Genomic DNA, 23,685 nt, shown 5'->3' on the forward strand with positions numbered 1-23,685 from the left:
AGAGTGCTTTGCCCCCTGATTTCAGGGACTGATTGGTGAAAAGTAGGTTAGTCCTTGATCTACTGACCTCAGTTCAGCAATAATTTAGAATTCCTCTTTTTACACAGCAAGCCCTATGGGCAGAGACCACACAGACATGGTGACGACTTAGCTGCTCATGACCAAGGTGGTCCATCTAATATCCACATCACAGTGAGACGAGCCACTCCTCCCTGTGACCTACTAGGAGGCAACAAAAGTGTCCGAAACCCTTGGTTCAGGGTCACGGTAAGGTTTGGAGCCAGTAGCCATGAGCTTCTGATGCTGGAGAGTGGGCGAATGGAGTAAGTTTGGAGAAACAAATGCCCCATTGATAGATTGTAGTCTGCTGGTGGGTCAAACTGTAAGAGGACAGTAGAGGACTTTTAGACTGGGCTAGTTTATATTATACCTGTTGATTAGGGATCTCTGCAGCTTATGTGGGTGTAGATTAATATAGACCTGAGAGTGAATACAAGGGTTCATGGTAAGGAGTCAAGAGGGAGTTATTGTACTTGGAGCAAAGGAAGCTAGCTTTTATGAGATGCTGGGATTGGGGTGGGGTGGTAGAGGTAATCTGGAAACGCATTGTCTTGTACATAATTCCTGAGAAGGACATATGCTAAAGGTTTGGTAGTGTGAAAGATGAACATGTAATGGCTGTGGTTTTCACATCTGTAAACCTTTAGCCGCTTTCATCAGTCTTCTCCTTTGACTCTAGATCCCCCAAGGCAAGAAGTTTGATAAGAATTGGATCCTGTCTTCTATTCAGAGTGCTTGCAGTGTTCCAATTATCCCTATAGAGGTAAGGTGCCCTGCAATCTACAGCTCTTACAATGGGCACAAGACCACTATCAGTAGGACAGTTCGCTCACCTTCTTTCTTTCACTTTAGTTTCATTACAGCCATCTGCGAGTAATATTCTTTGTGGAGGGGGCACAGGTGGCAAGTGCTCTGCAACAGGTAAACGGGAGAATCACAGACCCGGATGGGAACAAGGTATGATAAAACCCACACAACTGTTGCTTTTTCCTGACAAGAACTGTTTCTCAAATACTGTGTTTCCCCCACACACCTGAAGGGAACTCCAAATCAACTGAACTAACTGGAGTTGCTTCATTTGTTTTTGTGTTTTTATGTGCTTGTGAAATATGTTTTTGAAAAGAAGGTTAAAGTATGATAGGATCCCTGTTGGAGCATCCTGTTACAAAGGTGTTGTTGATTTACATGATTGTTACATCTACCACAGTCCTTTGGTTTAGGGATCCTTGGCAAGCTGCTTTAAGTATATTAGGTTTTGCAGTGTGAATATTTTCTGGATTAATATGCTGTACTTTATTCTGAAATCTAGTGGTTACATCTAGAATATTTTGTGTCTCTTTTTGTGTGTGTGCACTTGGCTGTTACTGACCACTATCTGGTGCCATGTGCATCCTCCAGTGACATTAGATGTACGTCCAGAAGTTCCTGTGTGTGATTGCCATATTAAAATTATTTGTTCGGGGCATATGAGCTGCAGATTGTACACTTAGCATTAGATCGCCACCTGGTGTTGGGCTCGGATGATTGCATGTTGTTGTCGTCTTGGAAGAAGTCTTTGTAGTCACGAGATAGGTGACTCCTCCCTTGGACGATAGTGCGCATGGGCATCAGCTCCATCCTTAGATTGTTTTTTTCCGCCACTGGGTTCGGATGAAAGTTTTCCGCTCCGGCTAGAAATAGACTTTTCAAGCACTTCGAAACGCAAAAAACGTCCTAAAACGTATCAAACTACTTTCGATATCGGCTAACATCGTTTTGACTCCACCAGCTCGATTCCGGTCGTCAACGCGGGCCGTTGGGCCTGTCCACGCCGTAAGGCCTACACCTCATGGAAAGGACGCCGTTCAAGAAATGCCCTGAGTGTGGAGCAAAGTTTCCACACAGTGGCCACCACGAGGTCTGCAACCTGTGCTTATCGCCAGACCACTGTGGTAAATAATATATTACCCTGTCATAATTTCTATACTTAATCAAAGGGTCCTGCATTAAATGAGAGGCAGAATCCGTGGTGTCCGATTCAAAAGGGCTTTATTTCAATAACTCGAGTTAATGGAGAATCGGGTTCCATCACCACTAAGGTTCAGGAAGGATCGTCATCTGAAGTTTATTCACAGAGTACATTATTTATACATTATTCTCGTACATAGAGAAAAGAGGACTCCTCCAGGCGGAGCAGGGGAAAGATAAGAGCATGTGGGCGTGCACTTTGAGTCATAGGGGTGTCATAGGTGGGTGGATACATGGAGGGGGTTTGCATGGCCAGCTGGAATCTTTGCCCTACTTGTGTGCGCAACTTGGTCATGACGTGCAATTGACGTGTAACTGGGGGAAGCTGGGGGGAGCTGACTTTCGGTCTAGTAGAGAGGCCTTCAGTGTCAGGGCGACCTGTACATCTAGTAATATCTGATATCTGATATCTTAGGTCCGGGGATGTATTATCTGAAGCAAAAGGTCGCTCATCACCACGAGCCAGTGTGGGCATATATTTCTCTGTTCATTGCGTGGGGGGTTTGGGCTTTCTATGGATGAGAGCTCTGTAAATCACTGAAACGGAGAAAGAAAAGCTAGTTCCTATCGCTGCAGACGGGTTCTGTTTACTTTCTACACTAGGCAGGAATGTGATTCTGTAAAGCAAGCAGATAACTGTGTTTGCAAAATACTGTCTTGGCACCCCGTGCGGGGCCTCTCTCAGCTGAGCCAGAAATATGTGAAAGGTCAGGGATACGTAGCAGCAGCTTTCAGAGTGTCTTGAGCCAAGAAAACCTTAATTCGGGTCCTGGCTCAACTGAGCCACAAAAGGGTTCTTCGTGATATTTATTAAACGTGCACAATGCAAAACACATGGGCAACATGGGCCTCAGTGCAGAATTAACATTTCTTTCATGGAAATCTTGATGACTGGCATCCTAATGCAGGACACAAATGCAGAGGCATCATTATTGTGGCCATAGAGGGAAAATGCATGAGTGTCATGCACATATACTAAACGGTGGGGTACACGCAGGGGACATATTAGCCATGTAAAATTTCATTTTCCTCATTCCCTCCTTGTCCCCTACGTTCCCTTCAAGTCACATCTATTTGCATAAGACCTTGTATATGGTCATAAAGCATCATTTGTTCTTCTTTTCTCTTTTGGACATGTGGATGGGGAACACAGACGGTGGCACACAGGCCGCAAATCGCCGGGCCACATTGCAGACAGAGACAGCAGCCGAATATCATGAGCAGTATCATTCCTAGGAACGACAACACTTTCCATCCCTATGCTGATATTACACTCCAGAGCCAACTGGACCAAGTCCATGTGCCTGGGTCTTGATGTATCTCGTGAGCAATCTTGTGGAGCCTTGTTATTGCTGCGTACACAGATGGCGCGTTATTCGGAATGAAAACGCAGCAACTAGAGCCAATCACTCTACAAGCCCCGCCCCTATCCGCCAGGATGACGTCAAGAACAAGACGATTCTGAAGAACAACCAGTCTCATGGCAGACTTCCTGGGTCAAGTTAGCCAGGGCAGATGCAGTCTCATTCACTACTGCTTCCAGAGTTCTTGTTAACCTGCGTATGAGTTTACTGTTTTGGATGGGGCCTATGAAGAAAAAGAATCCTCTATTGAAATCTGTATATTGCTCCCAAGCTGTCTCAGTCTGATCAATCACTGGAGAATCGATCTCTCTCCTTTGTCTGGCATGATCTAGTCGTGAATCTCGATGATAATGGGATGGGGCCAGAAAGACAGGGGGCAGAAGGAACGATATATAGCATGTTCCACCCCAGTCTAAGGGCAGATGTACATAGGCTGTCTGACCGCATATGAAATAGGAATGGCGTGATGCTTTGAAAGAAGACTTTCCCTTATCATTAAACTCGACTACAGCATTACACTCGCTGTGTCCCATATGTACTGAACCTTTCTTTCTAACGCACAAATCACCTTTTGCTGGTAGGACTGAAATAAACAGTGGACCTGTATTTTGCTTGGGCTGAACATTCAGAATCATAAAGCTAAGGAAAGCATTTCCTTGCTCGTACTCTTCATTCTCTAGATCGGTCCCCTTCCTTTGAGGGAGTCCGTTATCGTCTGGAAAACATGCCTCATTCATTACTTTATTCAAATTTCCATATATCCATTCATCCTGGTCACCTATGGACTTGTTGTCTAGTGATGTCATTAAAGCAAACCATGCTCCGCATGAACCATTGTGGGAGAACGGTAAAGGTAAAAAGGGCAGTACTCCCTTCGTTTTCTGAAAAGGTGGGAGCTGGCCACATACCCAGCAATCTGTCGCATTGCTGGTCTGATGAGAACGGTGCAACATTCGAATAAAAGTATTGTTGCGCAGGGCTAGTCGATATGACAGTTCATGGGGTGGCAGATCACTAAATGTATGCTCTATTGTAGTATTAAAGGAAAAGTGTACATGTGAGGCAATAGGAGGAAAGAAAACATGCAATGTCAAGCTGATACATATTATAGTGATGCATAGAAGGGAAAGAAAAATCAGAGTTACTATACATCTACTGCGTAATATCTTGCAGTACTTCTTTTTCATCCTGTTCTTTCTACTATTCTGGTCCGCGATCTTATACATGTCAGAAAACCTGTCTAACCGATTCACCACCTAGTGGACTTAAACAATTAAACGCTGTCTGACTTACTAGATCTTAGCTTGGACCTATACTCTTGTTGTGGAGTCTTTTCTAGCAAAGGGGGCTTAAAGTCCGTACTATCTTTAGGCATTGTCCTTTGTCTTTATTAAAGTTCCTTGGGTTCCGTAAAATCGCTTGCAGTGTTGGGCATGGATCCAGCCCTTTCGTCCTTCCACTTTGATAGCCGTCCTCGTGGTCAGTAGCACAAGCTTCGGCGACTTCCAACGTGGCTCCAGGGGGCTTGACTGATCAAAATTTCTCACCAGGACTAGGTCTCCAGGGACGATGACGTGGTCCTTAACCTGGGTGTTGTCTGGGAAAGCGGCGGCAACCTGTGAACGACAAGAGTAGTGCAGACATCAAGGAAGCCAGGTAATCTGTCAGCATGTTACTGTCAACATCAGTTATTTTCTTGGGCATAGGCGTACCCCACATATTTGGTGGTCTACCGAAGACCACTTCATAAGGAGATAGGCCTGTTCTGGAATGAGCTACCATACGCATGTGAAAGAGGGCAACCGGCAATGCTACCATCCAATCCACGCCTTTTTCTGCACAGATCTTTGCTACTTTTGTGTTAAGTGTCTGATTATGGCGCTCGACAAGTCCAGCTGCTTCAGGGTGTCTTACACAATGAAATTTCCAACTATATCCTAACAGTAGGGATACTTGTTTCATTAATTCAGAAGAGAAGGGTTGTCCATTATCTGAGTACACGACACGGGGCAATCCGTATCTGGGGAAAAACTCGCGCACCAATTGCCTGGCGGTGGTCACAGCAGTATAATCTGAGACTGGGTACGCTTCTGTCCATCTAGATAGTGCACACACAACTACCAGGACATACTTGTAACCTCTAAATCTGTCCATTTGGATATAATCCATCTGGAGGACTTCAAAAGGGTGGTCAGGAGGATGAAATCCGCCTTGTTCCACCGGAATGCCTTTACCTGGATTGAACTGGCAACAGATCATACAGGTACGTACTTTCTGTTTCGCTGCTGCACGCAGGTGCTTGTTAAACCAGATATCCTGTAAGCTGTCTAGCATTGCCTTCTCTCCTAAATGTGCTGGACTATGTGCTGTGTTTATGATTACTTGTACCATAGAGTCTGGGAGAAACCATGTAGCTTTGCCCTTAGTCATCCAACCTTGAGCAGTCTGGACCCCTCCTTGTTCAGTCCATTTCTTTATTTCATCTGAAGTGGCATGTGTCTGTATGTCGAGTACATATTGTGATGGATCCCTGACTGTCATGTTTTTTGTCAGTATCGGTACCTCTGTCTTAGTCGTGTCTGTTGGTGTCTGAGCTGTCAGTTTAGCTGTTCGGTCTGCCAGGTCATTACCCTGGGAAATGGTGTCTGTAACTTTGATGTGTGCTTTGCATTTCATGACAGCTATGGCTGTAGGTAAATGTATTGCTTCTAACAGAGCCTGAATAAGCGGACCGTGCTGAATTTTGGCACCATGAGAGGTCAAGAAACCTCTCTCCCTCCATATTACTCCAAAGTCATGAACAACGCCGAAGGCGTATTGTGAGTCTGTATAGATGTTCACTTTCAAGTTCTTGGCTCTTATGCAGGCTTGTGTCAGAGCGATGAGCTCTGCTGCTTGTGCTGACAATGTGTCTATTCTCTGTGTCTCTATGACTTCAGTAGCAGTGGTCACTGCATACGCTGCCACTAACTCTCCTGTGCTTGTTCTCATGCATGAACCATCAACATAAAGTGTCAGGTCAGGGTCTGGAAGTGCAACATCTGTCAAGTCTTGTCTTGGTTTCGTTACTGTATTCATTACTTCCACACAGTCATGTGGTGCGGTGTCTACTGTACTTGTGGGCAAAAGTGTAGCGGGGTTAAGAATGTTACATCGTCTGATCTCTATGTGTGGCTGCAATAACGTCAGTTCATATCCTGTCAGTCTCGCTACAGTCAAGTGTTGTGTCTGTGTCCTGTTCAGGAGAACTTCCACTGCATGTGGTACCTGTACTGTCAGAGGATGGCCTAATACAATCGAGTCGCTTTGTCTTATAGCTAGAGCTGTTGCTGCAACTGATTTCAGGCATGCAGGCAGAGCCTGTGCAACTGGATCCAGTGTACTAGAAAAATAAGCACAAGGCTTGTGTTTTCCTGCTTGATCTTGTGTGAGGACAGATAGTGCTGTTCCCTCTCGCTCAGTCACAAAAAGCATAAAAGGTTTGCTGTAACAAGGGGTCGCTAAAACTGGCGCTTGACATAAGGCTCTTTTTTAATTCTTCAAATGCCAAGGTATGTTCTTGTGTCCAAGGGAGGACAGTCGAAGACGCTGCCTCCTGTGTTGTCAACTGTATGAGTGGTTTGGCTAGGTAGGCATACTGGGGAATCCATTGTCTGCAGTATGAAGTGAGGCCAATGAAGGCACGTACTTCCTTTTGTGTCTTGGGCTGTGTAAGGTTAGAAATTAACTGAATACGTTCTTGTGTCAGCTGTCTACCCCTCTTGGACAGCAAGTTTCCAAGGTACACCACTTGCTGTGCACAGAATTGTAACTTTGAAGGGGACACTTTGTGCCCCTTGTCAGCCAGAAAGTGTAAAACTGTCAGTGATGCATTTTCGCAGTCTGGTTCTGAACGAGCAGTAATCAGTATGTCGTCAACGTATTGGAGCAGTGCGGTGTTGGCAGGCATGTAAATACTGTCTAGCTGTCTCTTTAATGCTTGACTATATATGCTAGGACTCTCTGTGAAACCTTGAGGAGCTCTCGTTAATTTAAAGCTTCGTCCATTTAAACTGAATCCAAATAAGTACTGGCTGTCTGGATGAATGGGAACACTAAAGAAAGCATTCTTCAAATCAATTACAGTGAAGAATGTTGCCTCAGAATCAATAGCAGTCAATAATGAAGAAATGTCTGGGACCACTGGGTATTGTGGTACTATACATTTGTTCAATTCTCGAAGGTCAACAACTAGTCTGTAAACTGGTGGTGCATTAGGGTCTGTTCGTTTGAGAATAGGAATCGCAGGTGAGTTACATACATTCGAGTCAGTCTCTACTACCACCCCGTGTGCAATGAGTTCGTCAACAATTTTCAATAAGGCAACTACGGCATCAGGTGGTAACTTGTATTGTCTGATACGTGGTAGTACTACTCCTGCTTTGACAGTGACACGGTATGGTGTTATGTCCATGTAACCTACGTCAGTCGGACCTTGTGCCCATAAGTGCTGTGGTACATTCTGGAGTCTGTGGTCAAAATCTCTCATCACATAATGTCCCTTAAAATCACGTAAAAACAATCGTACTCCTTCCGGAGAACAACATATAACTGCTCCTAGTTCTTTCAATGTCTTTATGCCAAGCAAGTTTTCTGGACATGATTTAGTAAGTAGCAAGTCTGTGGTACGTGACAATGGACCAACTCCAAGGGAGATTGGTTTCGATACTTCTTTAACAATAGGCTTTCCTGAAAATCCCAGGGAAATATTCTGTGAGCCTGAGAGTGGTGCCCCTGGAACCTCATCATGGCTGATGGTAGTTCTGCTCGCCCCTGTGTCAATCAGAAATTTTCTGTCTTTTCCCAATACACAACTATGTACATAAGGACCTTCTTGATCTACAGGAACCTCAATAAGGGGCAAGCCAACTTCCCTCTCTAGGCTGTTTCATGAGAACTGTTGGTATTCTGGATAGTCTGACTGCGTGTACTGATACATTTGCTGTGTGGCTTGGACAGTCGGCGGTGGGGGTGGAAAATTTGCTACTGTCTGGTTTGTATTCTGTTGGGTGCTATTCTGCCTGGTAACATGTGGTCGCTCTTTTGTCTTGCCTGTAGCTATATTGTGTTTCAGAACAGCACATTCATTTACATAGTGACCTGGTTGCTTGCAATAATTACAGTTCCCTTTGACAGGTGCCGTGTTATTTCTGGCAAATTTGTTCGTGTTGGCTGGCACTGATTGGGCAACTAGCACTTTCATTTTTGTGTCTTTCATGCGCCTCTGTTCATGATCCTGTTCTTCTCTAATCCTGTTCTGGTGATATTGTAACATTTGCAACATTTGCGAAGGACTATTTGCTTGCCAAGTACTCTCAACCTTCAGTACTCTATTCTTGATCTGTAGTAAGGAATTCTCTACTAATTTGCTCACAAAAAGATGTGGATATGACTCGCTACTGGGCTTAAGGCCGCTATTAATAGAAAAGCATTTCTCGAATCGGGAATAGAAATCACTTGTGTCCTCGTCTTGTTTCTGTTTACAGGCTGAAATAGCATCCCAATCTTCCTTTTTAGTAGTCAATAGTCTCGGTAAAACCTGTATCAGGAGTTCAGGCAGTGCTTGAGCTTCTTTCCCAAGACCAACCCCAGGGAGCCTGGCTTTATACTCTGTTTCCAATACTGTCCAACTTAACTTTTTCTCTCCCACCTCCCAATCCTTTTCCTTAAGCTTTTCATAAATACCCGCAGGCAACAGTACTTTCAATAATTTCAGGATGTCAGCATACGTGTAATCTCCGATGCGGAGGATGACCTTTAATTCACGGTGGAACCCCCCGGATCTTTGTCATGGCAAGGCAGCATCTTTTTCATTTCCATTATTTCTAATTTTGTCAAGGGAGTGTAAACATACACTCTTTGAAGCGCACCATCCCCGTCTTTGACGGGGTGGACCTCTCGTAGGGGGTTCTGTCTATGTACATGTTCTTTCTGTCGTGGTGTGGGGCAGGGAGCATGCATGTGGTCAGAGAAGATAAGTACTTATGACGTTTATCTAAAATGACATTTATTAATTCAGTACCTAGGCCTGTCCATCTTTCTAGAAGTATGTCGTCCAGTAATTTATGCAAGGGACCGGGATCAGAATATTGACTCTCATACAACGTTATCAGATGTTGAACCATGTAAATAAAAGCCAAACGCTGTTCGTTCGGCGGAAGACTCAAGAAAGTCTGGGCCAATATATCATCACTGTATATATTAGAATTGGACACCCATTGGACGGCTGACCGGGCCAATTCCTTTTCATGTGGGGTCTGGAATCGCTCACTCTCTATCCGTTGTTCCAGGGCTTTTTCAGTGGCTTGGAATAGATTCTCAAAGGAATATCTTTCTTTTATAACCGGCCCCTTTTTACGGTAGTCGAGGCCCTTGGGCCTTTCAAACTGTCGTCCTTTACCTACATAACACACTTTGTCCTTTTCCTCGTCTTCTGGGTCTCTCTTCCACTGAGGAATCATACTTCCCGTCAGACTCTTCACGGTGTATTTCTAAGATCTCCTTTCGTATTTTCTTGTACATACTTTCTATCTGCCCCTGTTTATCGTGCCGACCGGCAGCTATGTTGTCACTCCAATCTTTCAGACCTTTCCTTACATCTGTCTTGTTGGTCTTGTTCCCTGACCAGACAGTTAATCAAAAAACGTAGAATGACGTAATTAACCTCGACCTTTCTGTGTTCCATAGCCTTTTCTATACACTCGGATCCCTCCCCCGTTCTAACGAAATGGTATATTTTATCTAGGTGTTCCTTCATATCTGGTAATGGGAGCAAATAGTCGGCGGCATGTCTTAGTCTTAGTGAATACACAAGCATTGAACCCTCCCCTGGTACCGGATCGTATATACAACGTTGGATCGTTACGGAATACTTTGATGGCGTTGACGTCAATTGTGGCTGTGGTGTTCGTAGTAGCCCTAGTCCTTGCGTAGTTCGTGGCGTTGGCGGGGTTCGTGGAGTTTTTGGAGTTGGCGGTGGCCCCACACCCCCTACTGCCCCTTGTCCTACGTCGTCTTTCACGACCTGCTGGAGCTGTTGAAGCTGAGCCGCTGTTGGGGGCGGAGGGAATTCTGCGTTTACATAGTCTGGTGCGGGCTCCTCTAGATAGGAGGCAATAAAAGCATCAGGGGCTGTTAGCTTTATTTTACGTGCTCTATAGGGTACAGGTGGTGGCGGGTGTGACCTACGGGATGTTTCGGAGGGGGTCACTCTAGCTAGTTCTTCTGAGAGGACGGGATAAATACCAGCAACGATGGTGTTTCTTTCTCTATCAGCCTGTTCTGCTTTGACCCGTTCCCCCTCCTCCCACAGTTCCGTTTCTTTGGCTTTTTCCCCTGCTTGTCTAGCTCTTTCTGCTTGATGCATTTCTTTCTCAGTTCTCCTATGTGACTCTTTGCGCCATAATTCAATGGCATCTTTCTGTGCTGGTCTTGATTTCTTTTTCCATAGCGCTTCCTCTACTCTCATAATGCATTCAGAATCCCATGTCCCCGAGATGGGCCATCTGTACTTTTCCTCTAAATCCTTCGTGTACTCTACCCATAACTCTAAAAACAAAATGGCTTCTAGCCCATGTTTGTTATACATGTAATGGCCAGGTGTGTCTCTAGGCGGGATGTTAACTGACTCTTCTAGTATTCCTTTCCTGGTCCCTATCTGACGTAACTTAGAAAACAGTGGCATGTTGAAACTAACTCAATGAAAACACAATACACACAAAAATACTCCGACTGAAACAATCATTCACACTACGGCACTAAAACATTAAAACAGATAACAATTTGACTAGATACATGTACTTGAAAACAGTTAACTTTATGCACTGGAATACAGTACAGCCATACCGGTCTCGTAAAGAGACACGTCTTTACCGTGCCCACGTTTAACCGTGGACCCGTCTTTACCGTGCTCGTATGAACGGGAACGTCTTTACCGAGCTCAAATAAATGAACCTGTCTCGTACTTAATGCGTTCCCACTAGTGGTACTCACCGGGAAGCAGAACTTGAAGGCCTCGGAAACTTGATACTGCCTGCGCATGCGTCATGGAACAGGTGGGCCTCCGGAAACCTCGGACCTTGCTCTCTCACAGCTTGGGCTCTGGTTGGGATGATCCGCAATCCTCACCGCCTCGTGTGGATGCCTGGTCGCAGTCCGTCCTCCTCGTGGGCCTGAGGGAGTAAGCAGGAAGTCCCGCTGGCGTGTACACTTTGAAGTCCGTCACGGATGTAGAAGGGGGCAAGGGCTGGACCTACATCGCCGGCGCGTGGGGAAGGAGATTAGTCCTATTCGGGCGCCAGATTAATGTGGTAAATAATATATTACCCTGTCATAATTTCTATACTTAAACAAAGGGTCATGCATTAAATGAGAGGCAGAATCCGTGGTGTCCGATTCAAAAGGGCTTTATTTCAATAACTCGAGTTAATGGAGAATCTGGTTCCATCACCACTAAGGTTCAGGAAGGATCGTCATCTGAAGTTTATTCACAGAGTACATTATTTATACATTATTCTCGTACATAGAGAAAAGAGGAGGACTCCAGGCGGAGCAGGAGAAAGAGATAAGAGCATGTGGGCGTGCACTTTGAGTCATAGGGGTGTCATAGGTGGGTGGATACATGGAGGGGGTTTGCATGGCCAGCTGGAACCTTTGCCCTACTTGTGTGCGCAACTTGGTCATGACGTGCAATTGACATGCAACTGGGGGAAGCTGGGGGGAGCTGACTTTCGGTCTAGTAGAGAGGCCTTCAGTGTCAGGGCGACCTATACATCTAGTAATATCTGATATCTGATATCTTAGGTCCGGGGATGTATTATCTGAAGCAAAAGGTCGCTCATCACCACGAGCCAGTGTGGGCATATATTTCTCTGTTCATTGCGTGGGGGCTTTGGGCTTTCTATGGATGAGAGCTCTGTAAATCACTGAAACGGAGACAGAAAAGCTAGTTCCTATCTCTGAAGACGGGTTCTGTTTACTTTCTTCACTAGGCAGGAATGTGATTCTGTAAAGCAAGCAGATAACTGTGTTTGCAAAATACTGTCTTGGCACCCCGTGCGGGGCCTCTCTCAGCTGAGCCAGAAATATGTGAAAGGTCAGGGATACGTAGCAGCAGCTTTCAGAGTGTCTTGAGCCAAGAAAACCTTAATTCGGGTCCTGGCTCAACTGAGCCACAAAAGGGTTCTTCGTGATATTTATTAAACGTGCACAATGCAAAACACATGGGCAACATGGGCCTCGGTGCAGAATTAACATTTCTTTCATGGAAATCTTGATGACTGGCATCCTAATGCAGGACGCAAATGCAGAGGCATCATTATTGTGGCCATAGAGGGAAAATGCATGAGTGTCATGCACATATACTAAACGGTGGGGTACACGCAGGGGACATATTAGCCATGTAAAATTTCATTTTCCTCACCACAACGAGTCCAGTTGTACAGCCTGCGCTTCCTTCCGATCCAAGAAAACCATCCGAGATCGGAGGGCCCGTCGACATGACATGCAGAAATCCGTTCCTGAACCAGTGGATATCTTCGACGAGGAGGTTCCGCTTGTTCCCAAAGAAGATTCAGATGATCTCCAGATCGTATCAGAGGCAGACGACTCAGATGACTCCATACCATCGGGTCAGCGCGTTAGTACTACTGCCCCTGCACCACACACAGCACCTAGATCGAAGGCAAAGGTCAACACTCCGCCTTCGGGGCCCAGTCGCGACCGAAAATCTACTTCGACAGCCCCGCCATCGAGCTCGGCTCAGAAGAAAATAACTAAGCCTTCCGGTAGCTCTGCGCCTAGCAAACCGCACGTGCAGATTCCACCAGCCCCCTCGGCACCGAAACCGAAAGAAGTCTCGACTCCAAAACCGTCGACTTCTAAAGACAAAGGTACGAAGCCAGCGTCTGACGCCTCGAAACCGACGAGACCAGCTTCCACTCCGAAGCCATCGTCTTCGGTACCGAAACCGACAAGGCCTGATTCCGATGCGCCCAAGTCCTTGAAACAGCCCACGACACCGAAAACAACACCTTCGGTGCCGAAAACTACGCCAAAGGACATTGTAACACCTCCTAAGGCTAAAGACCGCAACCTCGTCCGGAACCGAAAAAATTGGCGCCGACAAAGGTTCCACAAGGAAAAGACCTTTTCCAACCAGATCCTCTGCAAAAGAAGATCTACATTGACCCAAAAACAGGTCATGGATCTACTACACCACACAAGAAGAGGAAGGCAGATGCAACATCCACACCTGTATTTCCTACCAAGAAGAAGGACTCTGCAACATCTCCTATGCACCCTTCTTCTCCTATACTTCCTTCTCCTTCATCTCCTATTCCTCCTTACATTTCTCCACAGATATCTCCTTCACATTCTCCTCCTTTAGCCTCACACTCACCTCAGCATGATGATGAGTATAGTTTAGGTGGAGGGGCAGATATAGATGAACCTTTCCCATACCCTATAGATGATACAGTATGGGAGTACCCAAACCCACAGGATGTGCCAGATATTCCTGACCCACAGTCATACCTATCAAAACCTTCTCCCCCAGAGGATAACATTGGTTTTGGTCACCTGTCGAACAGAGCTGCCATTTACCATGGGGTCACTATGCATTCTGATGAGGCAGAGGAAGATTTTCTCTTAGACACATTTGAACAATCGCAAAGGTCTGTTCAAATTCTTCCCATGATTAAAGGGGTCATCAAACCTACTCCAGAGATATTTAAAGACCCTGTACGTACTAGGATTTTAAACCCTAGAATTGAGAAAAAATATAGGCCTGCACCTGCAGATCTAGCCTACATTAAAGGACAACTACCATTAGACTCACTAGTCGTATCAAATGCTAGGAAAAGGGCAAATTCACAGACTTCAGGTGAGGCACTCCCACCTGACAAAGAATCCAAGGTAATAGATGCTTCAGGCAAGAGAATAGCTGCGCAAGCTTCCTACATATGGCGCATAGCTAATAAACAAGCCCTCCTCGAAAGATATGATAGGGCTCATTATGATCAGTTAGAGAAACTACTAGACCATGGGTACTCACAAACTTTCTCTCGGGGGGCCAAATTTACAGGGTGGTTTGTGTCCGAGGGCCGCACTGCTGTCTCCCTCTCTCTCCTTCCCCCTCCCTCACTCTGATGTCTCCCTCACTCTGATGTCTCCCTCACTCTGATGTCTCCCTCACTCTGATGTCTCCCTCACTCTGATGTCTCCCTCACTCTGATGTCTCCCTCACTCTGATGTCTCCCTCACTCTGATGTCTCCCTCACTCTGATGTCTCCCTCACTCTGATGTCTCCCTCACTCTGATGTCTCCCTCACTCTGATGTCTCCCTCACTCTGATGTCTCCCTCACTCTGTCTCCCTCACTCTGATGTCTCCCTCACTCTGATGTCTCCCTCACTCTGAGGTCAGTCTCACTCGCTCTGAGGTCAGTCTCACTCGCTCTGAGGTCAGTCTCACTCGCTCTGAGGTCAGTCTCACTCGCTCTGAGGTCTCCCTCACTCGCTCTGAGGTCTCCCTCCCTCGCTCTGAGGTCTCCCTCCCTCGCTCTGAGGTCTCCCTCACTCGCTCTGAGGTCTCCCTCACTCGCTCTGAGGTCTCCCTCACTCGCTCTGAGGTCTCCCTCACTCGCTCTGAGGTCTCCCTCACTCGCTCTGAGGTCTCCCTCCCTCGCTCTGAGGTCTCCCTCCCTCGCTCTGAGGTCTCCCTCCCTCGCTCTGAGGTCTCCCTCCCTCGCTCTGAGGTCTCCCTCCCTCGCTCTGAGGTCTCCCTCCCTCGCTCTGAGGTCTCCCTCCCTCGCTCTGAGGTCTGTCTCCCTCCTCGCTCTGTCTCCCTCCTCGCTCTGTCTCCCTCCTCGCTCTGTCTCCCTCCTCGCTCTGTCTCCCTCCTCGCTCTGTCTCCCTCCTCGCTCTGTCTCCCTCCTCGCTCTGTCTCCCTCCTCGCTCTGTCTCCCTCCTCGCTCTGTCTCCCTCCTCGCTCTGTCTCCCTCCTCGCTCTGTCTCCCTCCTCTCTCTGTCTCCCTCCTCGCTCTGTCTCCCTCCTCGCTCTGTCTCCCTCCTCGCTCTGTCTCCCTCCTCGCTCTGTCTCCCTCCTCGCTCTGTCTCCCTCCTCGCTCTGTCTCCCTCCTCGCTCTGTCTCCCTCCTCGCTCTGTCTCCCTCCTCGCTCTGTCTCCCTCCTCGCTCTGTCTCCCTCCTCGCTCTGTCTCCCTCCTCGCTCTGTCTCCCTCCTCGCTCTGTCTCCCTCCTCGCTCTGTCTCCCTCCTCGCTCTGTCTCCCTCCTCGCTCTGTCTCCCTCCTCGCTCTGTCTCCCTCCTCGCTCTGTCTCCCTCCTCGCTCTGTCTCCCTCCTCGCTCTGTCTCCCTCCTCGCTCTGTCTCCCTCCTCGCTCTGTCTCCCTCCTCGCTCTGTCTCCCTCCTCGCTCTGTCTCCCTCCTCGCTCTGTCTCCCTCCTCGCTCTGTCTCCCTCCTCGCTCTGTCTCCCTCCTCGCTCTGTCTCCCTCCTCGCTCTGTCTCCCTCCTCGCTCTGTCTCCCTCCTCGCTCTGTCTCCCTCCTCGCTCTGTCTCCCTCCTCGCTCTGTCTCCCTCCTCGCTCTGTCTCCCTCCTCGCTCTGTCTCCCTCCTCGCTCTGTCTCCCTCCTCGCTCTGTCTCCCTCCTCGCTCTGTCTCCCTCCTCGCTCTGTCTCCCTCCTCGCTCTGTCTCCCTCCTCGCTCTGTCTCCCTCCTCGCTCTGTCTCCCTCCTCGCTCTGTCTCCCCCCTCGCTCTCCCTCGCTCTCCCTGTCTCGCTCTCCCTCGCTCTCCCTCTCCCTCGCTCTCGCTCTCCCTCTCCCTCGCTCTCCCTCGCTCTCCCTCGCTCTCGCTCTCCCTCGCTCTCGCTCGCTCTCGCTCTCCCTCGCTCTCCCTCGCTCTCCCTCGCTCTCCCTCGCTCTCCCTCGCTCTCCCTCGCTCTCCCTCGCTCTCCCTCGCTCTCCCTCGCTCTCCCTCGCTCTCCCTCGCTCTCCCTCGCTCTCCCTCGCTCTCCCTCGCTCTCCCTCGCTCTCCCTCGCTCTCCCTCGCTCTCCCTCGCTCTCCCTCGCTCTCCCTCGCTCTCCCTCGCTCTCCCTCGCTCTCCCTCGCTCTCCCTCGCTCTCCCTCGCTCTCGCTCGCTCTCGCTCTCGCTCTCCCTCGCTCTCGCTCTCGCTCTCCCTCGCTCTCGCTCTCCCTCGCTCTCGCTCTCCCTCGCTCTCGCTCTCGCTCTCCCTCGCTCTCGCTCTCGCTCTCCCTCGCTCTCGCTCTCGCTCTCCCTCGCTCTCCCTCGCTCTCGCTCTCCCTCGCTCTCGCTCTCGCTCTCCCTCGCTCTCCCTCGCTCTCGCTCTCCCTCGCTCTCGCTCTCCCTCGCTCTCGCTCTCCCTCGCTCTCGCTCTCCCTCGCTCTCGCTCTCCCTCGCTCTCGCTCTCCCTCGCTCTCGCTCTCCCTCGCTCTCGCTCTCCCTCGCTCTCGCTCTCCCTCGCTCTCGCTCTGTCTGTCTGCCTCGCTCTCCCTCTTCATCTCACCATGCCTGTGTGTGCCCGGGCTGACACAGCTTCTGGGCACACACACACAGCCAGCCAGCCGCACCCGAGCACTTCACACCTCTTTAAGAGATTATTCGCATGCTAATGAGGCTTTGTTCAGCTCTTAGGCCCCTGCAGCCCCACTCTGACGGAAATCGCCCGGCCCTCACAGAGAGTCTCTGCATCGCGCTGCCGCAGGGGTGTTTGCTGAGATTCTTTTAAAAAACAAACACGGGTACGATGTCTGCACGGTCCGCGGGCCGCCAGGGAAGGCTTGCCGGGCCGCCCCTGGCCCGCGGGCCGTACTATGAGTACCCGTGTACTAGACCATCTACCTGACCAATATAAGGCACAAGCAAATGACCTTCTACAAGAAGGCAAGCTAATTTCAAATGCCTCAATCAAGTGCGCACTAGATGTAGCAGACCCTGCATCTAGAGCTGTAAACACTAGTGTTGTACTTAGAAGACATGCGTGGCTACGCATTTCAGGGTTTAAACAGGAAGTGCAAACTACCATTTTAAATCAACCATTTAATCAAAACCAATTGTTTGGACCAGAAGTAGACACTGCACTTGAAAAGATGAAGAAGGATACAGACTGCCAAATCTATGGGAGTTTTACAGTCCACACAAGCTAGAAGTTCCTTTTGTCGCTCCTTCTACAGAGGAGGCTCCAAACAAACTGGGGCAGACAATACAGCATCCTTCAAATCTAGACCATAAACATCCTCTAACAAGGGATATTTTAGAGGCGAATATAGAGGCAGTAACAACAAGGGAAGAGGTCGGGGTAACAACAATAATCGAACCTCTTCCACCACAAAACAGTGACTTCCCTCTGCTCCACCAACAGCATTCCACACCTGTGGGGGGGCAGATTAACACAATTCCTGCCTTTTTTGGAACTCCATCACAACAGACAAGTGGGTAAAACAGATTATCCAGTATGGCTACTGCCTAGAACTTACAGCGACAGCTCCACACATACCACCCAGGCACCCTCCAATGTCTACAGAACACCTGACTCTGCTCAAACAAGAAGTCCTGTCACTTCTACAAAAAGACGCAATACAAATAGTTCCTTTACAACAGAGGTCCTCAAACCTTTGGATGCCGAGACCCCCCTGTCAACATTTTCAGGTGTAAGGACCCCCTCATGACAAAAAATTCCAATCCTATTGGCAGAATCTGCATATTTATCAAACTCTAGCTCTGGTCCAGGCAGCACAACAAGTTTTGGTACCAGAGCAGGAGTGGGCAAAAAGCCTGGATTCATGGCTCTGCCAGTGCCGCAAGTTAACAAATGGTTTCCTAAGCCTACATATTTAAGGGCAGATTTGTGTTACCTGGCGCATCCCTGGAAATCAGCAGGGAGAAAAGTGTGACACGCAATGCCATTGTTGCGCCACATTTACAATGCGGCATGCCATGGCGCAAGGATAGGAAGATGCGTTTCGCATCTGGCGGCTTCAGGTTGGAGCAGTGCTTGAGTTGTTCCGTGGGCGCGACGCCACTCCAGCACTGTGCCAACCCGGCCTATCTTCCACATGGTGCGTCACACCTTACGCCTGCTTCAAGCAGGTGGAAGGATTTGACGCAGAGGGGTCAAAAATGTGACTAAGTGAAATCTTGTAGATTTCACTCATGCACTTTTCCGAAGCATTCCTGCGCCGGAACGCCCACCCGGCGGCGGTACGCCCACATGAAACGTAACGCAGGTTACATGTGGCGCAGGCGTTTACAGCGTGACATAGCTCCCTAGATGTGTTACGTTATAAATCCCCCGCAGCATGGCGCTTGCTTTATGCCGCCGCTGCATCACAGGAAGTGACGCAATGGTGGCGCAAAAGTGGCGTAAGGTGCTTGTAAACCTGCCCCTCAGTGTTTTCATTTTTTTACATCTCCAGCACATCCACAGGACCAAATTCTCACGAGTTGGAGTGCTGAGATGCAATGTGACTTCTATATAATGTTTTTATAAGATAAATTATTCTTATAATAGAAATTGGCAAAAGTGAAAAACATTTTGGGGCAGATTTACAAGCCACTTGCGCCACTTTAAGTCACTTTTAACATGGGAAACGTGACGTAAAAGTGGCACAAGTGGCTTGTAAATCCGCCCCTTGGTGTACAGAAAAAAAACCTTTTGAGATGTTTTTTCTGTTCTTAGTTAATTTCATTTGTTGTTGAACTGTGACATTCTTCCCTTCCGGGAGTTTTATTCACAGCTGCGCTTGATAGAACTGTTTAAATGTAAGGAATAGGCAGAGTGGGAACCCAGGGGGTACTGGAACCAGAAAAAACCCGAAGTCTTGGTAAATTGTTTACAAAGGCATGTAAATATGCAAATGGTCTTTAACGACCTGTCAAAAACTCGTGTGTGCTGGAGATAAGACTACAGACACTGCCCAGCCATCCCACAGCAGCTCGAGCTGCACTGCAGCAGCCGGGGCTGAGACACAGACCGGGAGAAGGGGGGCTGAAGCCCTTGGGCCTGGGCAGAGTGACTGGGAAGGCGCGACCCCCTTTCCATCGTTTCACTGCCCCCTGGGGGTCGCGGCCCACAGTTTGAAGACCCCTGCTTTACAAGAACAAGGAACAGGGGTTTACTCGTTGTATTTTCTAATTCCCGAGAAGGACGGGACACTAAGACCAATTCTCGACCTCAGGCCCCTCAATCAGTACATACAATCAGACCATTTTCATATGATCACTTTTGCTACAACAAGGCAATTTCCTTACAACACTAGACGTAAAGGACGCCTACTTCCACATTCCTATACATCCTGCTCACAGAGAGTACCTAAGGTTTGTACTGGAAGGACAACACTATCGGTTCAAAGTCATTCCATTCGGAGTAACAACGGCAGAACGAGTATTCACAAAGTGCCTGGCAGTAGGAGCAGCACATCTCAGGAGACAACAAATACATGTATTCCCTTATCTAGACGATTGGCTCATAAAAGCCAAGTCATTCAATCAGTGTGTCCAACACACACATCAGACAATTCAAACGTTGCACGACTTAGGGTTCACAATCAACTACACCAAGTTGCACCTGCAACCCTCTCATATACATCAGTATCTAGGGGCTACAATAAACACATCTACAGCTCTAGCCTATCCCAGTCCGGCGAGGATACAGAGCATTTAAGCCTTAGTCACAACCTTTTAACACCAACAATCTCTGCAAGCCAGAGTGTTCATGAGACTAATAGGCATGATGGCATCTTGCATCTTCATAGTACCATATGCAAGATTGCAAATGCGTCCGCTACAGGAATGTCTAGCACAACAGTGGAACCAGGCTCAAGGTCAACTAACAGACCTTGTGTTGGTGGACAGCCGTGCACATCACTCTCTGCAGTGGTGGAACACCAAAAACTTAACAAAGGGGCGGCCGTTCCTTGAACCTGTTCCACAACTAGTGCTCACAGCAGACACATCTCTCACAGGATGGGGAGCCCATCTCCTACATCATACAACTCAAGGTCAATGGAACAATCAACAAACATTGTTCCATATCAACCATCTGGAGCTGCTAGCAATATTCTTAGCACTCAAAACATTTCAAGTACAAGTACAAAACAAAGCTGTCTTAATCCGGACGGACAATATGACAGCCATGTACTATATACAAAAACAGGGGGTGGGACCCTCTCTACAACTGTCCCAGCTTGCACAGAACATTTGGAGATGGGCCATTCCACAAAACATATATCTGTTGGCAGAGCACCTTCCAGGAGTTCACAATCAGATAGCAGATCTGTTGAGTCGACAGACGCAACAAATTCACGAATGGAAAATACATCCGCAAGTTCTTCAACCATTCTTCCACAAGTGGGGTCATCCAGACATAGATCTGTTCGCCAAACACGAAAATGCAAAATGCCCAACCTTCGCCGCCAGGTTTCCACACCCGCTGTCCAAGGGCGATGCGATATGGATGAACTGGTCAGGCAGATTTGCGTACGCTTTTCCGCCTCTCCCACTAATTCCATTAGTAGTACGCAAGCTCAGACAACAGTCTCTCATATTAATCCTGGTAGCTCCCACATGGGCACGCCAACCGTGGTTCACCACACTGCTAGTCCTCGCTCTAGTTCCACATCAAAAGTTACGCCTGACTCCATCCCTGCTAACGCAGAACCATGGAGACATCCGACATCTAGACCCAAATCAACTGGCGATCTGGCTCCTGAAGTCTTAGAGTTTGGTTATCTTAACCTACCACCAGACTGTATGAACATCATTAAAGCGGCTAGGAGACCTACTACCAGAGCGTGTTATGCCGCTAAATGGAAAAGATTTGCCATCTATTGCAACAATAACCAAATTGATCCCCTAGATGCTTCCATCCAAAATATCATTTGCTACCTTTTACATTTACAAAGGTGTAACTTGGCATATTCATCGTGTAACTTGGCATATTCATCCATACGCCTGCACCTTGCAGCAATTGCAGCATATTTACAAAACCGACATCTGTCTCTTTTCAAAGTACCTGCAATCAAAGCATTTATGGAAGGATTAAAAAGAATCATCCCACCCAGGTTGCCACCTTCTCCAGTATGGAATCTAAACGTTGTTCTTACAAGACTCATGGGACCCCCTTTTGAGCCTTTACATAAATATGAACTGCAATTCCTCACGCGGAAAACAGCTTTCCTTATTGCTATTACCTCTCTAACAAGAGTACGTGAGATACAAGCTTTCACAATACAAGAACCATTTTTACAACTACATCGTAACAAAGTGGTTCTAAGAACAAATCCAAATTTTCTTCCAAAAGTCATTAGTCCTTTTCACTTAAATCAATCTGTAGAGTTACCGGTGTTTTTCCAAAACCCAGACTTTGTAGCGGAAAGGGCTTTACATACACTGGATGTTAAAAGAGCTGTTCTCTACTATATAGATAGAACTAAGTCTTTTCGAAAAACAAAACAACTGTTTGTGTCTTTCTTCTCACCTCATAAAGGCAACCCCATCTCTAATAGGTGGAATTGCAAGGTGGATTGTAAAATGTATACAAATATGCTATCAAAAAGCAAAACGTACATTAACAGTTCCTCCTAGAGCGCACTCCACACGCAAATTAGGAGCCTCTATGGCTTTCTTAGGAAACATACCCCTAGAAGACATATGCAAAGCAGCAACATGGTCTACAACACACACCTTCACTAAACACTACTGTGTTGATGTGCAAGCCAAGCGGCAAGCTGCAGTAGGCCAAGCTGTCCTTAAAAATCTTTTTCAAACTACTGCAACGGATACAGGCGACCACCGCTAGGGGAGACAGTACTGCACAATCGATGCTAAGTGTACAATCTGCAGCTCATATGCCTCGAACGGAAAATGCTACTTACCAGTATGCAGCTGATCTTGGCATGTAGAGCTGCAGAGTTGTACACACCCTCCCACCTCCCCGGGACCTGTCTCTGTTCCAGTTTTATCTTACTTAGATGCACACGCATGGACATCTTTTTCTTTACTTCTAATACCTCCATTTCCCATCATGGCGAAAAACAATCTATGGATGGATCCGATGCCCATGCGCACTTTCGTCCAAGGGAGGAGTCACCTATCTCGTGTCTACAAAGACTTCTTCCAAGACGACAACAACATGCAATCATCCGAGCCCAACACCAGGTGGCGATCTAATGCTAAGTGTACAACTCTGCAGCTCTACATGCCAAGAACAGATGCATACTGGTAAGTAGCATTTTCCTTTTCCGCAGTCACTGAAGAACTCAAAGGTTTTAATGAAAGAAAGAGGAAAAACATGGACGATGTGAGGAAAACTAGAGTATTGCTGATGCCAAGCAAAAAACATTTAAGAACGCAGAATACTGAAAGTATTAGAGGTGTTTCCCATGAGAAGGCAAACCTGTAAGTCCGAGTAGGAGAGAAGGTATGGCATATGCTCCTTGCCGATTTTTACCCGAAGTGCCACCATAAGTTAGCATACAAAGATAGCCAAGAGGTGTGCATTTTTTGCCTACCGTAGGACCACTGCATGGGGGCTGTGACACACATGCCTAATTTCAGTTGAATACGGAGGTCAAACTGAAAAAGATTTTGAAAGACATCGAAAGACAGCTAGCCATGAAAACACCAGTTAACACTTCAGAGGTTGCAATAAGGTTGAGCCAAAACCTTAGTACTATAGGTCCTGGAAGAGTAAGTCACATGGCACCAAAGCCAAAAGCTAGGGGGTGGGGGAAGTGCACAAACATAAGGAACCCTAGGAGTGAAAGTCAAAAGAGACTTTTGACGGTAAATCTTTGGATTTGGCCCCCACTTCGAAAGGTGAACGAGACTGTGGGGGAACATGGGCTGATGAGAACGGCTTGAAGTTGAAAATTGTGTCAATCCCAAGCAAAAATCTTTTGGGGAAAAAAAAGGGTAAAATAACGCTGACTCAAGGCTAAAATTGAGTCTATAATAAAGAGGAAGAAATGAATGTGATTCCTTGCAGGCATACCATACTCCTAAGAATCTGTTGAAGCGGATGTCCGCAAGAAGAGGAATACACAGAGCTAATTTCTCCCTTTACCCCTCACACCCAAATTTGCCACCAGAGCCCCAAGAGGAAGAATAGGAAGGTAGTCTTTGACTATAAAGTGAGAAATAAGCGAAGCAGTATGGAGTATGTCCATATCTTTAGGTTGAA

At 47.5% G+C, this 23,685-nt stretch overlaps 1 protein-coding gene across 1 annotated transcript in view; it reads left to right on the forward strand.

The window, feature by feature from the left end:
- Positions 1-23,685, forward strand: part of NXF1 (nuclear RNA export factor 1) — a 466,191-nt gene that overhangs the window by 137,414 nt on the left and 305,092 nt on the right. Inside the window, exons 3-5 of the mRNA XM_086938121.1 lie at positions 108-267; positions 740-823; positions 913-1,017. Coding sequence (XP_086794247.1) covers positions 108-267; positions 740-823; positions 913-1,017 — 349 coding nt within the window. The remainder of the gene's footprint in view (positions 1-107; positions 268-739; positions 824-912; positions 1,018-23,685) is intronic.

Source organism: Lissotriton vulgaris, chromosome 9 (assembly GCF_964263255.1).
Source record: "Lissotriton vulgaris chromosome 9, aLisVul1.2, whole genome shotgun sequence".
NCBI classification, from domain to species: Eukaryota; Metazoa; Chordata; class Amphibia; order Caudata; family Salamandridae; genus Lissotriton; species Lissotriton vulgaris.